We start from the raw sequence: 15339 nt of genomic DNA on the forward strand, positions 1-15339 counted from the left end.
ACATTTCTTGCCCTAAATTGAGACAGAGTTCAAGATGTTCAGAAATGCTATCTGCCATTGCCAAGGTGAATTCCGAGCTCTTCCACATCCTATGCTCAAATGACTCTCAGAAACACAGGTGAAAAACAAGAGGGCAAAGAACCACCTACAGAGAAGATAAATGTGCCCCTGGGCATGGTCTAAAGCAGAAGGCATACCCAAGGCTTTTCACCAGGAAATATTCACAGTTGAAGCACGAGGTGCACGGCTCAGTATGACAATGCTGCATCCAATACACAACCTGAAAAGTTAGGGAATACGGTCTCAACCCAGACTCATAGGCCCCTCTTGCCCAGCAACACAGGCTTTGCAAAATTTGCTACTCTTCCCTACCATTTAAATCTACATTCATATATATGCTATTTTTTGTATGGATTGTTTTCCTGTATATATGAGATATGTACATTTTATGCTCAAACATTAAAAGCATTATAAAGCAAAATATACTGATTGCAAATTCATAGTAAGCTACACTATGCATACAAATTGCAATGAGTTATCATAGCCTAACTTACAGAACATCACACATGCAACTTATTACTTTCCTCCTTATTGTTTAAAAATATATTAAGTTTCTAATGTAATAAACTCATGGAAGGAAACACTCAAAACTTTTTTTTAAAGCAATCTTAGAAGTTAACAAAAAGTATGGGGTTATTTCCACAAATTAAAAAAGGCATCTAGAGAGACATTGGAGTAATTTTGAAATCAAAATAGTTTAGATTATGGAAGAACAAAAGGATTAAATTCATTTCTTAACTTCACCCTCGGGGTACATGGTACACTGCTGGATTTTCAAACTTTCAAGTAAAAATGGTTTCTGGAGAATAGAGAAAAGCTTTTTCAACTCATTTAGTGCTTCAATCAGCCTTTTCAAATAATAAGCAAGAATTAACACATTAGAAAAATACCAGAACCTCAGGGGAACCAGGCTGGTTCTTAAATTGCATTTTATTTAGTAGAACTAATTTATCTCAGATTAATACCAACAAACATTTGAAAATAATGAAGGATAGCCTGTACAGCTGGGTACCAAGCAGTATGATGAAATGTGACATTTTACTGTGATCAGCATTTGTAGTTAATTTAAAAGCTAGTTTAAATTAATGCAATCCAAAGTACTATATAAATTTTCTGGATGCCAGCACAGCTTACAAGATGTGGTTTCAATAACATGGAAACATCCTGGAGATAATGTAGATCTTCCAAATTTCATGGCCCATCAAAAATCTACGTAACAATGAGGACAAAGTACACTATTAAGTTAAGACCAGCTGCCAACAGAGACACTAGGTTAAGCTGTTTTTCAAAAACCTACTTTCTTATCTTAGTTAATAGCCTTTCAGGAGTTTGAGGACCCACATATGGAAAGAATAGAAAGAGGTTTCTCTCCTTGGAAAGAAAATAAGCACAGATATTTACCACACTTGCTTGGAAAATCTGATTAATAATTTTTCCATGGGCATCACTTCTTCTTCTTAATTTAAGATCTTTTGTTATTAATATTTTATATAATCAAGGTGACCTTCTAATTCTGTTTTTTATCATACTTGCCAAAATACTAAAACTGGTAGTCCATGTTTGTCAATATCGCAAAGAATGCAAGCCTGCACGTAACCAAGGCTGTTACAGGAAAACAAAATTCACTAATTGTTATGTAGAAACCAAATGGTCCCTTTTTTCTTTTTTTTTTTTTTTTAATATACAATGCTCATTTAGAAAGTATAACAAAGCCCCTTGAGACAAGATATTACCTGAGTAGATGAAAATCCCCCAAGGTGATTTCTTTGCTGACTTAACCATTTCATAATAGGGATCCCCTCTGCTAATCTGTCTTGATGAAAGTGTGAGAGCAGAGCATATGCTGCAAGTTCAATATCAATGGACCGTGGCTGCCATGAATCAGAAATTTCAGAAGCAGGTGTTATCCAGAAACGAAATTCTCCTGCAAAAGAAACCAATAATAACCTCAGATCCACAGACGGAAGTCTTTGGACTTCTGGGAAAGACTTAAGGGAAACATCCTAATTAAGGCTTACGTATGGGATCTAGCAAGGTTCTTTAAAACTGTGTTCATGTTTAGGCATATGTTCCATAAAGGACTGACTTAAGCACTTCCTCAGCCATGGCTGAATCTAGATACAAAAAAAAGCTGGAGTCCAAATAGTCACTTCCATTGATTTCAGTGAACTTTACATTGATCCTTTTGTTGTCAGCCTGAAGTGCTCACATAGAAGAGCCCTTGTGAAAAGGCCACCTCGTTGCTGGGGTGCTCCCTTCTCTTCAGGACTAGAGGAGGCACCTCAGGTAGCATGGCTGCTCACTAGGCTCATTCTTGAGTGAAACCTTCCAAAAAAGTGACTTCTTCCCGTGTTACTGTCCGAAAGGCCTAACTCAGTAAACAGAGAGCAATACCCAAAAGGCCCTATTTCTAGGCTAGAACATGAATTCCTTTGGATTTTTCAAGAGGACAGTTACTATTTTGAACCAAAAACTTCCACTTATTATACTCCATATGGTCTGTTCTTCCTCCAAAACAGGGAACAAAATTCAGTCATGCTGAACTTGGAAGAGGTTAAACATGATGAGGAGATGAGTCCCTACAGAAAATGCAACACACCTCTGTATTGTCTTACAGAAAGCCCAATCCTTCAACAATTCATTCCGATACTGATTTTAACTAATTGCCCCCCCACACCCTCCTGATCTATCCAGACTACTTTGGAATAGCTAACCCCATCCATCTCTCTTTAACCAGGCTGATCTTACAAGTGCACATAATAACATGGAAAAACTGACAAGTAATGTTCTTCAACAGCACCATGGTACTTCCATCAGGAACATGGTAATTGAGACTGAAAGGCCTAGCTTTGTTGTGAATTGTCATTCATTTATGGACACTTCTCATTAAGGCTGTCTTGGAAGTTCTTAGCTTATTCTCTATAACATACTCCAAACAGATTTGAATTCAGAAGAGGGATTCTCTTCATCTCTAATTCCATATGCAGCTGTAGATATATGATAGATATTTTTAAATTCGACAAAAATCCATCTATACAACTGTATAAAATAGTTGTGCAATACCTTGGCGTTCTGCCCTCTGGTTCAATATATTCAGTGCTTCCTTTGCTTTTGTACTTTTTGCCCAGGACAATGCATATGTCACAAGTGCCAAAGTGTAATTATCCGAAATGCCTTCTTCTAATTTATCTTCTAGAAAGTTTGTAGCACTCTTGATGACATAAGCATGCTGGAAATGAAGATCATATTGAAGAATGTACAGTAAATAAAATATATATTGAAATATTATAATTTAAAATAAAAATTTGTACAGAAACAGAAACATTATTATCACCAAACAATAACCAAGAAATACTGAAAATCTCTTCCAGAGTCACAGGCACGAACCTCAAAGGCAAGCCTTTTGATCTGGCACTGTCTTTTATGAACATGAGTAATCTCAATGAAATCAATTGGAATGACTTAACATCTCTAAGGATAGTTCCCCCCATAAATTTCCTTGCAAGTTCTTGGACTAAAGCCATGACAATATTGTTTCGAAAAGCAACTGCCTTTAGATTTTGCAAAGGCACATAAAATTGAAGGGCCTAACTGCACAACTTCGTATTGTCTAAGGTAGATAAGCTAAAGTACAGGGAAGTTTAACAAAATCAGGTTAAATTTTGTCTCTGTTCAGATGTCCCTCTATTTCCTTAAACTACCAAGTGTTTGCCAGGCAGTATGACAATTTTTGAAGTGTTCCAGTAACTATGTATTCTATTTATGAATACCAATACCTGTTTATCTGGGAACCCTAGGAGGGATGACATGATGTAAGCTGTGAGAGTGACTGGATTATTGGTGCCTCCTTGAAGATCACTGTGTAACACTTTCCCAGGCTCATGAAATTCTCCATTTAATTTCTGATGCCGGACAATCCATTTAGCTGTATCCATGAGTACATCTTGGTCAATATCTATGAATGGACGAGCTTGAAGGAAACATCTTAATACAAAAGCTGATAACCTTGGGGAAAGAGTTAATCAAATATGACAAAATTAGCAATGTATTACAGCTTCTTTTGTTTAAGATTATGTAGAATACTGTGATGCATAAGGTATTCTACACACACTTCCCAAGCACAGAGGAAAACACATGCCTCAGCCAGACAAGCAAGTAGACTAAGCTTAATCCACCAAAAAAATGAATATATGTCCTTGTTCCTAAAGATCATTCCTTTTGCAGCTGTTATGTTTCAAAAATAAATACAGAGTATAGACTTGTGCTAGCACATGTTTATCTTTATTCAAATGTTGCTCTCCTGCCTTCTGCTGCTAGGCTAAAGTGACACAAATCATAGTTTACAAAGTAATGCGGTTATGAGTGTGATGTTAATTAATTAATTGTTAATAATTAATTAAGTTAATGATATCATTGAAACAACCTTTGTTGTTTTATTCATTAATAATCCCAAGTTCTGCTTTGACTCCCTTCTTTGCCAAAGGTGCACTCACATAACCTGCCACTGCACTATTTAAGTACCAGAGTTGCCAGTATAGATAAATTATCTTCATTTTCCAATCCATCAATACTGAGTCTAAGGCAAATCCTGCCGATGTCAATGAGAGATGCTCACTGACTCCAGGAAGAGTGACTTAATCAGTGGCACAGTAACTGGGATGGTTCTATTTAAAGTCAGCAGTGTGTACTGAAATATATATTTAAACTAACTGAACATGGATTAGCTGAACAAAGTGCTGGAACTTGTCTCTGTTATCTATCTAGCTTCCACTACTATGCTTACTATGCTTCTCAGGGTGAAATTCAGCACTGAAAAGGCTTTTTCAGCTGTATTTGCAGTCTCAAAAAGGAGGTGTAAGAAAGATAAGTAGGACAATTTTTTACCACCAGTAACTCTGTTCACCCCCTAGGGAATGCCTCAGTCAGTCTTCTGCCTCCAGTATGGAAAGAACTGAAAATCTGTTTGAAGCAATAATGAACACAGAGCCCTAAATGGTTTCAGTCAACTGCAAGAATAAGTCATTTAACTATTATTCTTCATTCCTTGGAGGAAGGCAACAGAAAAACTTTCAGATCAAGCTATTCCCCTGGCTAAAATAATTCACCATTCATCTTTTGCAAAATTAAAAAGTCTTGCCCTAATAATGGCTTTGACAGCATGTTATCCAGCAGAATGACCTTAGAGTTGGCCTAAACACCTAATGAAAACCAGGCAGAAGGCTAATACAGCCGGAAATTTTTACCAGCTTCACAAAAAATTTTTAGTCGCAGGGAAAATATCTAAAGTATTCAAATTCCACAGTGAATCTGGCAGAACTACTTACCATGTGCTCCCAGAGGGATCTTCATTTCCAAAGGCACTAAAAGAGCCATCATCCCTCTGGAAAAGCAGCTCTCTCTGGTAGCCTGAAGTGGAAAAGCAGAGACAGGTATTGAACACTTTCCTCTCATGCGGGTTCCAGCACAAACTGTCTGCTGATGTGAAGCGAGGCACTTTCTAAGGCTGAGAAGGGCAGAACTTGAGCTCCTATTTCATAAAAAATCTCCCAAATATGTAGGAACACACAAAACGGTGCAGAAGATTATGAGAAAGCGGGCAGCAGTAACACGAAGGATCCATCTAAAGAAGCAGAACCAGAAGCTCCTGCTCCCGCTCACCTGCCACCCAAACACGACAGCAGAGTGCAGAGAGACACACTCCCACATAACTTGGTGGCTCCAGGAGCACAGCAGCGAGCGCAGAGCAGAGTAGCAGCTATAGTTCAGTGCTTCATTGCTTTCGAGAGCTGGAGTTGTGCACCTACAGAAACGCTCTATCTTTCCAGCAGAAGGAAGCACAAGCAAAAATGAAGTATTTTCCAACTGGAAGGGCAAGGGTGCAGCAAAGCTACAAATGCTGCTGAAAAACAGACCCTTTCAGTAGCTTGCTTTTGCCAAATCAAAGGACGAGCTATCAGAAAAAGCATGCTAGAAGAGGCTGTTCTGAAATGAGTGAACAATTTCAAAGGACCTGAAGATCCTGAAATCCTGAGAAGGATCCATTTAAACCGTATCTGAAGATTTTTCAGTATCCAGAACAAGCACAGCTTTCTCTTGACTGCTGAACACCTATAATAAAAGGGCCCTAAGGGCTCACTAGCTGCTCACAACCACCAGCAGCATCCTTACTCAACAGCTGACTTCAGTGCAGAACCAATGTTCATTAATGTTAGAAATTAAAAGCTTCCTATGATATGCTACTCACTGTAGTTTCTGATATCTAAAGCCTTCCTTCCCTCACATTTTGCTTGCCATTTGTGTATCCAGAACAATAATCATATCTATTTATAGCATTTCACAAGACATCTTTTCTTCTTTCCCCCCACCTTGTCTTTTTCCTTGGCTTTACTATTTTGGCTATTATAATTAAGAAATTATATTCAGTAGTCTACCACCTGACAGATACAGACACAATATTGAATCAGCCAGGCAGAAGGAAAACCCTCAGGCAACTATCATTAAGTCCTACACAAATGAATTTACAAACACTTCCCATGAGGTCCATCCAACTACAACTGTTCCCCTGCATGCTGGTTTTGGCTGCAATAGAGTTCATCTTCTTCACGGTAGCTAGTATGGGGCTATGTTTTGGATTTGTGCTGGAAACAGTGTTGATAATATAGGGATGTTTTCGTTATTGCTGAGCAGTGCTTACACAGAGTCAAGGCCTTTTCTGCTTCTCACCCCACCCCACCAGCGAGGAGGCTGGGGGTGCACAAGAAGCTGGGAGGGGACACAGCTGGGACAGCTGGCCCCCACTGACCAAAGGGATATCCCATACCATATGATGTCATGCTCAGCATATAAAGCTGGGGGAAGAAGGGGGGGATGTTTGGAGTGATGGCATTTGTCTTCCCAAGTTACCGTTATACGTGATGGAGCCCTGCTTTCCTGGAGATGGCTGAACACCTGCCTGCTGATGGGAAGTAGTGAATGAATTCCTTGTTTTGCTTTGTTTGCATGCATGGCTTTTGCTTTCCCTATTAAACTGTCTTTATCTCAACCCATGAGTTTTCTCACTTTTACCCTTCTGATTCTCTTCCCCCCATCCCACCGTGGGGAAGTGAACGAGTGGCTGTGTGGGGCTTAGTTGCCAGCTGGGGTTAAACCACAACACCCTGAAAAATGTTCCTTGCTTTCACTGATAAAGGATTAATCACCCACTTACATACTATCCTGAATATAGATACATAGTGACTGAACCACAGCCTTAATTACTAAGGAACAAATGGCCTGGTCCCTCAATCTAAGTTACAGTGTAAGATGAAATCCTAGTCAGGGTCTCTCTATAATAGAAGAGGAATAGATATAAAGATGCGAATCTGAACTGCTACAGTATACCAGTGCACCTTCCCATACAAACTCTTACCCCAGTAGCATCAGGTTTAGTTTTTGTCTCTTTAGAAGAGTTTGAAATTACAATTTCCACTTAAATATAGGGGGTTTATAATTTATTTAGCACAACAACAGTGGTTAATTACATGATTAAAACTGGTGAATCTTTCCCATACAGATAAATCTGTCCTCTCAGTTAATGATCTTGAGGAGTCAAGCGCTCTTGAGTGCAAGGAAAAAAGAAGGAATAAGTGGCATTTCTCACCAAGTAAAGCAAAAGTCACTGTCAAAGTTTAAGCCTCCAAATAATGTTCTATAAGGAACACGAATATATGTATACATACAAATAGATTGCTTCCTCTTCAAAAGTATCTGACTGCAAGGCCTGAAAACTGAAGTCTTCTGCTTCTTTGCAGAACAGGCAATATACAGCAATAAGTAGTATAATCACCACCCTGCTGGTAGCGTAAAAACTAAACTAAGACCAACAGCCTGCTTAACAAAGACTGCCAAGCAGCCCTTACACAGGGATAAATTTATCTCAGAATTTGTTAAGGTTGCGAGGGATCAGAAAGATGAGCAGAACCAGAGGGAGGACGGAGCAATCACTCAGCTATTTCCTACAGTCTGCTTGCTTTCTTCTCAATGCCAACCCTGTTGCAGTCACGCAAAAGTCTCCAAGCACGAGCGTATCTAACACGGGAAAGCCTGCAGAAATGCTGGAACGGGAGACCTGGGGGCTGTGAACCACTGTGTTCGTTCCAATGGACACTCAATCAGACATGAAAAACGATACTTCAAATGTCAACAAATACAAGTGGAAAGGCAAGGAAAAGAAGGATCCTATTAGGAAGATGTACACTAGTACTCCCAGAGGACTGGCTGGAACCCAAGAGATGTAGGAGGCTTGCTGAGCAAAAGAGGAGTGCATCAGGATGGAAAGGACTTCAGAAATATGTGAAAGACTAAAGGGTCTCACATTTCAAACAGCTTGGAAATACTGCTCAAACTCATTACTCGCTTCGGGTCTAGCACCAAAGTTTTCAGACCAACCAGGATTTTTTTTATTTCTGAAGAAGTGATTTCAAGATGGGATCTTTCACTCCCACAACTGAAGGAATTTTTTTGAAAGGCAACTTTTCTTTTGCTTTGCCTTCGTTCTAGGTAAATAAAAACTGCTAAAAGAAAGATCATATAGCAGTCTCTGCTAGCTATATGATTCCTTCTTCTCACAAGCATTTAGCCTTAAAATTAATTATATTACTTCAGATTATGAGGTTACTTTTCCAAATATTTAGTGAATTCTTACATGTGAAATAAAGTCTGTTTCAAATTAAACTTCATGACAATCCTTTCAAAAACTGAGCTTATAAAAGTTACATCTCAAACTAAAGATAAATTTCAACTTTAAGGTTACAGTTTAAAAAAATCAGTGCAACAACCGAAGTCAATTGCTAAAATAAAGAAAAAAAACAGAGTATTTTTTAGATTGTGGTTCTTTTCTATCTTAAGGTTACAAATGTTTTGGCTACTACAGTGTTAAAAACATGTACCTAAATTCAAAGCTCCAGGAACAAGTTAAGTAACACAATGCTTTGTATATAAGTGACATTTAATCCTATAATTTTCACTTGCTTTGAAATAACTTTAATAAATCTGTTACTGGAAAACTTCAGAAAATTATGGTAGCAAAACTCGGGCTTCAAAGAGTGGTAGATTGCTTACAAACTTCAGAGTAGCTGTTTACATAACACATCTCTTCCCCCTCACCTTACTTTTCAACTAAACCATGTAGTACGAAGAGTTTAAGAAAAATCATTTAACTGCTTTTGACAGAAAATTGGGATCCTGGTGAACGGAAAATTTATTTTGAGCTGTGTCTTTTCCAAGGAAAATGTCAACAACTTAAAGAAAAAAATCTAACACCAAAAAAAAAAAAAAAATCAAAGACTTACAGAGAGTAAACAAAATTTGAAAATGTCATCATGGTCCCTTAGTAAGGGTGTAGCTCACATGAAGATGGTATCATTCCTCTCTGTGCACCAGGCTCTCAGCATGCAGACTGACATGTGGCAAGTGTGGTACATCGCAGTTAGACACTATCTGATCCAAAAGGCACAGAGAAGCATAGCGCAACTATGTTCTCCACACTTTGTGATGCCCTGGAGTATTTCCCAATTAAAATATACAACAATTTCCAACTAAAATTTTCCAGCTTTTGATTTCCAGCACAGAGTTCACTTCTGGCCAAGTCTAAAACTTGGGTGGGTGAAAGCCAACTACCAGAGTAAACGCCTCTCCTTGAGCTCTGCAAGGACATGGCAGGATGGGGATGGGGTCACTGAAGACAGATACACACATGGGATGAACATGGTTCACTCTGCCCACTGACTAATTTTCAACCTCTGTGCCTCAAGCAGAGGTAAGAAATGTTTGCTCACACATGGTTTTATCAAAGGAGAAATAACCACCACCTAGGAAATCCATATGAATTCCCTTCTAAAATGCATTTTTCATCTGAAAAAAAGTAACTATATAAAAACAACATGTTTTTTCTGAGCAAACTTGCCCTTGTAAACAAAATCATTTGCTCTTTAATTCTGTCAGCCCAGAAGAAAGAGGAGAAGAAAGAGAAGACGGGCTTTTCTTCCAGTTCTCATGACACCAACAGAGCAGTATTTCAAATACCAAATGCAGTCACAGATATCTTTTTACTAGTAAGAGTTCTTAAAAATCTAACGTCTTTCTTTTAAGCATACAGACCTTTTCTCATAAACGATACAGCTTTTGATTTAATATCCTCTCTCAGTTGCCTGGTTTTAGTCAGGTATTGCAAAACATAAACATTTGGAGCAAAATTGATCATATTCTGTTCGCCACAGCCATAAGGCATCTTAATCAATGACGACAAACCGTTGATAGAAGGCCCAAGTAAATCACCTGAAAGACAAAAGTTAATGAAAATAAATAAAAGCCTCTTGCAAATAAATGCATACCTCACACATAAAGGGTGGGATCATCTAAACTGGGATAAAATATGATACATTAGGAACATTTGTACTAAATACCACTAACCAGGCAGAAAAGATACTTCCATCTTCTCATCAGCTTTGTGCCCACTGACCCATTTCCCCACAGACCTTTCCAACTACAGAGTAATTTCAAACAGCCACCATTTAAAAAAAAAAAAATATTTAATCCAGGAAAATGTTTCAGTAATGGTACGTATTTGAAAATTCCTGTATTTCTTCTCTCACCCGCAGTTATCAAAGCCTAGGTGTCACAAGAAACAACAATCTGTCAGGTTTTAGGTTTTATTCTGCAGACAAGCAGAATTAAACCAAGATACTAGCAAACTTTGCAGGACCTTCCTTATTAAAATCTAACTCCCTCTCTAACTCTGAAAATGGACACATGTATCTTAGATACTGAGTTCAACAAAAGCCCAGCAGGCAAAAAACTATTTAAAAAAAAAAAAATAGCTGACCAATATGTAATAAAGATGGAAACAGAATAAAATAATCCTTACCAACAGCAGTGACCTGCACTCTCTCACTGCCACTTACAACATCAGAAGGAAAAGTAAAATCCAAAGTTTTTGACACTGATTGTGGTTTATTCAAATCCGAAGTCAAATCCAAAAGAATTGTCTGAGAATATGTCTGTTCCAGTCCTTCAGCCTATCAAAATAAAGACAGGATTATTGTAATCTCCAACAGTTTGTTGCTTTTAGGACAGGAGTTGTGTGCTTACTGTATTGAGGGATCTAAAACACTGTCAGGTATTTTGTGCTGCTTGTTAATACATCAAGAACCTGAGCTATTGGCCTGTCCAAACTGACACAGAAATGTTTTTCTTATAAAGACCTACCTCCATTATTTGCTTCTTAAGACCACGTGTCAATTACAAAAATACACCTGCAAAGTCAACGAGAGCATTTCTGCCAAGCACGGAGCTCCATGGTCGAGCAAATGCTAAGGCTGGAGGTGGTACCTGTCATGCTGTCTGCAATCCTACAGTGTGTCATACAAGAGGGACTTAACCTGAAGTTAGCTACGTGACCATAAAGGTTTCATTTCCTCATGCATGCAAAATCCCTTGAGAAAAATCGTCCTTGAGGCAGAGAAAATAAATGAGTTTGTTTCCTCAGCCTACAGCTTGGTCTAACAGGCTTTTATTCTCTTCTGCACAACAGCTGAACTTCAGCAGAATGGGCAGTAAGTGCCTCCACCTGAAAACAGCTCACAATCCCCCAGGTTTTAAGTAGTCAAAGGTTTTAAGTAGTGGTGGTGGTTTTGAGTAGTAGTGGTTTTAAGTAGTCAAAGGACAGGCTGAGAGAACTGGCCCTGTTCAAGCCTGGAGAAGAGAAGGCTCAGGGGGATCTCACCAATGTGTATAAATACCTGAAGGGAGGCTGTAAAGAAGGTGAAGCTAGGCTCTTCTCAATGGTGCCCAACAGCAGAATAGGAGGCCACGCACACAAATTGAAATAAAAGGATTTCCTTTTAAACATAAAAACATACTTTTTTAACTGTGAGGGCGTTCAAACACTGCAATAAGCTGCCCAGAGAGGTTGTGAAGTCCCTGTCCTTGGGGATATTAAAAACCTGACCATACATGGTTCTGAGTGTCCTGTTGTAGTTGATCCTGCCCTGAGCAGCAAGGTTGGACTACTCCCTTCCAACCTCAACCATTCTCCGATTCTAGAATCGTAAGTATGAGATGTACACATTTGTACCACCTTCCACTGAAATGGAGCCTAACATGAATGAGACTTAGATGTCCAAAGTTAGGCAAGTCTTATCAGTTTCTGGTTTATCAGAAAGTCTGGGGGCTAAATTTCCACCACTAGCAAAATATAGAAATGTTCATATAAAATAGGCTTTGTACTAAGGCCAGGTGTATGGCAAAATTGATCACACTTATCCATAACACAGTTATGTGGTCCACTCTCCACAGACTATTAAGCTAGCTGTAGCACCAGGGGTTCACTGATGCACAAATAGGTTTCACCCTGCTTTTAGAAGCATTTGACGCACTATCTGCTGTAGAACAGATCTATGTGTTCATTCCTGGAAGGAGATCTAAAGAATTTTGAAGGAGAAATTATTTTAAAAGAAGCGGTTTCTACTTAAAGCCACCTGACCCGAAACCAACCTTACAGAGCAAGAGGCAGACAAGTAAATTGGCTTGCCTTTTTGCTGCACTCTGTTGTCTATTTTAGGGAACAATTTATTTGAGGAACACGCCAAGCTGCAGACTGTTTACCTTTACTAAAATGTTCTGTATGATAGCATCAGAAGCAGCAGATGATATTGCTGTCACTTTGATGGGAATCTCTCCCAGCTGTTTTGGCTTGATTGGGAATTGAACAGTTTTCCCATCTTCACTTAATACAGATACAGACTGTTGATTTTCCGTAGCATTTATTTCATTGGATGTTAGAATAATTTCAAAAGCATCGTTCATATCCAGGATCACAGTAACCTGTAAATACAGTAACATTTGCAATACGAAGCGTTAATTTAGAAAAACTGCTTTCATAAGCTGCCACATTTTTTGTGTATAAAGAAATAGCTTTATGGTCCACCCACTGAAGAAAATATGACAGTTCTCACAAGAGAAAGACATGGTCTCCACTGGTGATGAAAACCCTGCAGCGTCTAGTAACAGTCAAGCACAAAGAGACTGTTATTTTACCTCAGCTTCTTCTTTCAAATAATTAAAGATGTTCACTTCCAAAATGAACTGCTCTCCTCTGATGACAGAGTATGGAAGGTTCAGGAAAATGAAGAAAGGTTGAAAAGCTTCTAGCTGCAAAACAAAATCAGCAGTGAACCCCTATAATCAGATACTAGCAAGAAAATGACAAGTTGTCTTCTGATCACTTTTAAATTCAGATGACAGAGTATGTTTACTTGTACTCTACAGTTAACAAAAGGTATTACTGCAGGGCTGAAGCAGAAGCCAAAGATGCTTCTGATCGTTAGCACTTTTGTGGGAGTTCAGCAGCGCCATTCAGATGAGAGCTGCTGACAGCTTTGACAGGGCAAGTTCCAACAGAGGCACCTGAACTGGGACTAAAAGCCTATCATCTGGCAAGTTTGGAAGCTGTGATCTGTCCTGAGATCTCATGAAGGTAACTGTGAACTGTTTTGATTGCACAAGTAATGAAGGATTAAGAACCTGTCAGCTGCCCTATCTCCATGTCAATACAGGAACGGATGTTGGAATACAACATAACTCTCCTGAATTCTGTAATTCACCAACACCTTAGAATGATGTGTTATTTTGTAAGATTAGTCTTGGCATAAGTTTTTTAGTTATATTCGTAAAAATACATCTTTTCTTAATTAAAATAAAAACTGCAGAAATACACCAGCAAGCAGTTACTTTTATCTGTGAACAGAGGTTTTTGGATGAAGTCTTGGCTCTAAGAAATCAGTGGTAAGTTCTCATCGAGCTGAATAGGATCAAAATTTCACTGTTTATGAACATCTGTACAATAGGAATGGCTGAAGCATGATACCCTTTATTACTGAAATGTCAACTAAAAATGGTTTTAATTTGGTTTTCATTAAAAAAATTCTTTCAAGTGTTTTGAGTTTCAAATGCAAAAAGCCCTCAGCTTTCTTTCTAGCAAGCAAGTATTCCAACATTTTCTTTTTAAAACTTTGAAAAGTTGTTTCCTAAAGCTTTCAGTGTCAAAAACTTCTTTAAATATTAGACATTAGAGAAGTTCTGATGGAGAAATTTTGGTTAGTTCTTAGTTGAAGTTTTCCCTATGTACCTATTTTCTTTGTCTTTTTTGTTTTGCTTTTCTCTAAAACTCTTGCAATACTGAAGTTTTACACACAGGAATACTCCGGTATATTACAATAAAATACGATAGGGTAAAATTATCGACACTCTGTGTAGTAGAAGTCAAATAAAAACAAGATGCAAAGCGGTAAATGACATTAAGCACGCAGATGTCACTTATTTATTTCCCCACTCCAGTTTCCATGCATTTCTTTTATTTGCCTCTCTGTATGGTACTGATTAACATGTTTCAGCCATATGGAACTCTAAGCACAATCTAAACATCCCAACGAGGGTGAAGTACTGAACAGCGCATGTGGGTGATTATAGTTGAATAATAATCTCAACATCTGTTCTACTTGCAGCCTTCTCAAATTTGTGGATGAGAGGCCAAGTATATATTTTCATACAGTTTGAATCAGAAAACTATTCCTCTTTCTGTCCCATCTCTGCCAAGTCGAGTGAAAGAAATGAGAATCATGATTCTAGTCTCAAAGGAGCGTTAGCCGCAAAATCCAGATTGGGCTCCAAATTCTGTGGTGGAGTTATGATCAGGATGTTCAAAGCACATGTTCTGTGTCTGGTGTAGCAGCCAACTATGAAATCTGGACCTAGATCTCGGTTTGGATCCCAAAAGTTGCCCCTCCCCATGAATCTGAGGGCATGAGAACTTAAACGGGTAAATGGCTGTCTCCAAGCTATGCTTGGAGTAGTCCTGGCATCAAGTTGGAAATCTGTGACCCAGTACTGCACAGTTTCCACCTTTCTAACCTTAGGCACTTACGTGGAGTTCTCTCAGTTAGGAACATAGTTTCTTTACATAATGAATGGAAGGAGATAACTACCTTCAGAGGATTATTCAACGTATATAAAATACTAGCTAAATGAGACTTCAAAAAGTAATTCCTATTTTAAACAGGCTAAATAATTCTCTCTAAGCAGCTGTTTCCATGAATACAGAGTGAGCCTAGGACAACTGCCCTTGTGTGTTGCGAATCGCAGGTTAGAGATCTAACCTGAGGATTAAGCTGAATTTAGCTTAAATTGCTAAACAACTCAAACACTTGGAATCACAAAAAGAGCCTCAGGAGACAAGAACTTGGC

At 38.5% G+C, this 15339-nt stretch overlaps 1 protein-coding gene across 1 annotated transcript in view; it reads right to left on the reverse strand.

The window, feature by feature from the left end:
• CD109 (CD109 molecule) overlaps positions 1 to 15339 on the reverse strand; it is a gene marked incomplete at both ends in the record, with an annotated part of 78130 nt that overhangs the window by 18282 nt on the left and 44509 nt on the right. Inside the window, 8 exons of the mRNA XM_082305975.1 lie at positions 1794 to 1984; positions 3124 to 3289; positions 3837 to 4065; positions 5385 to 5466; positions 10198 to 10374; positions 10964 to 11114; positions 12703 to 12921; positions 13135 to 13248. Coding sequence (XP_082162101.1) covers positions 1794 to 1984; positions 3124 to 3289; positions 3837 to 4065; positions 5385 to 5466; positions 10198 to 10374; positions 10964 to 11114; positions 12703 to 12921; positions 13135 to 13248 — 1329 coding nt within the window. The remainder of the gene's footprint in view (positions 1 to 1793; positions 1985 to 3123; positions 3290 to 3836; positions 4066 to 5384; positions 5467 to 10197; positions 10375 to 10963; positions 11115 to 12702; positions 12922 to 13134; positions 13249 to 15339) is intronic.

This window comes from Platalea leucorodia, assembly GCF_965183815.1.
Source record: "Platalea leucorodia genome assembly, chromosome: 3".
Lineage (NCBI taxonomy): Eukaryota > Metazoa > Chordata > Aves > Pelecaniformes > Threskiornithidae > Platalea > Platalea leucorodia.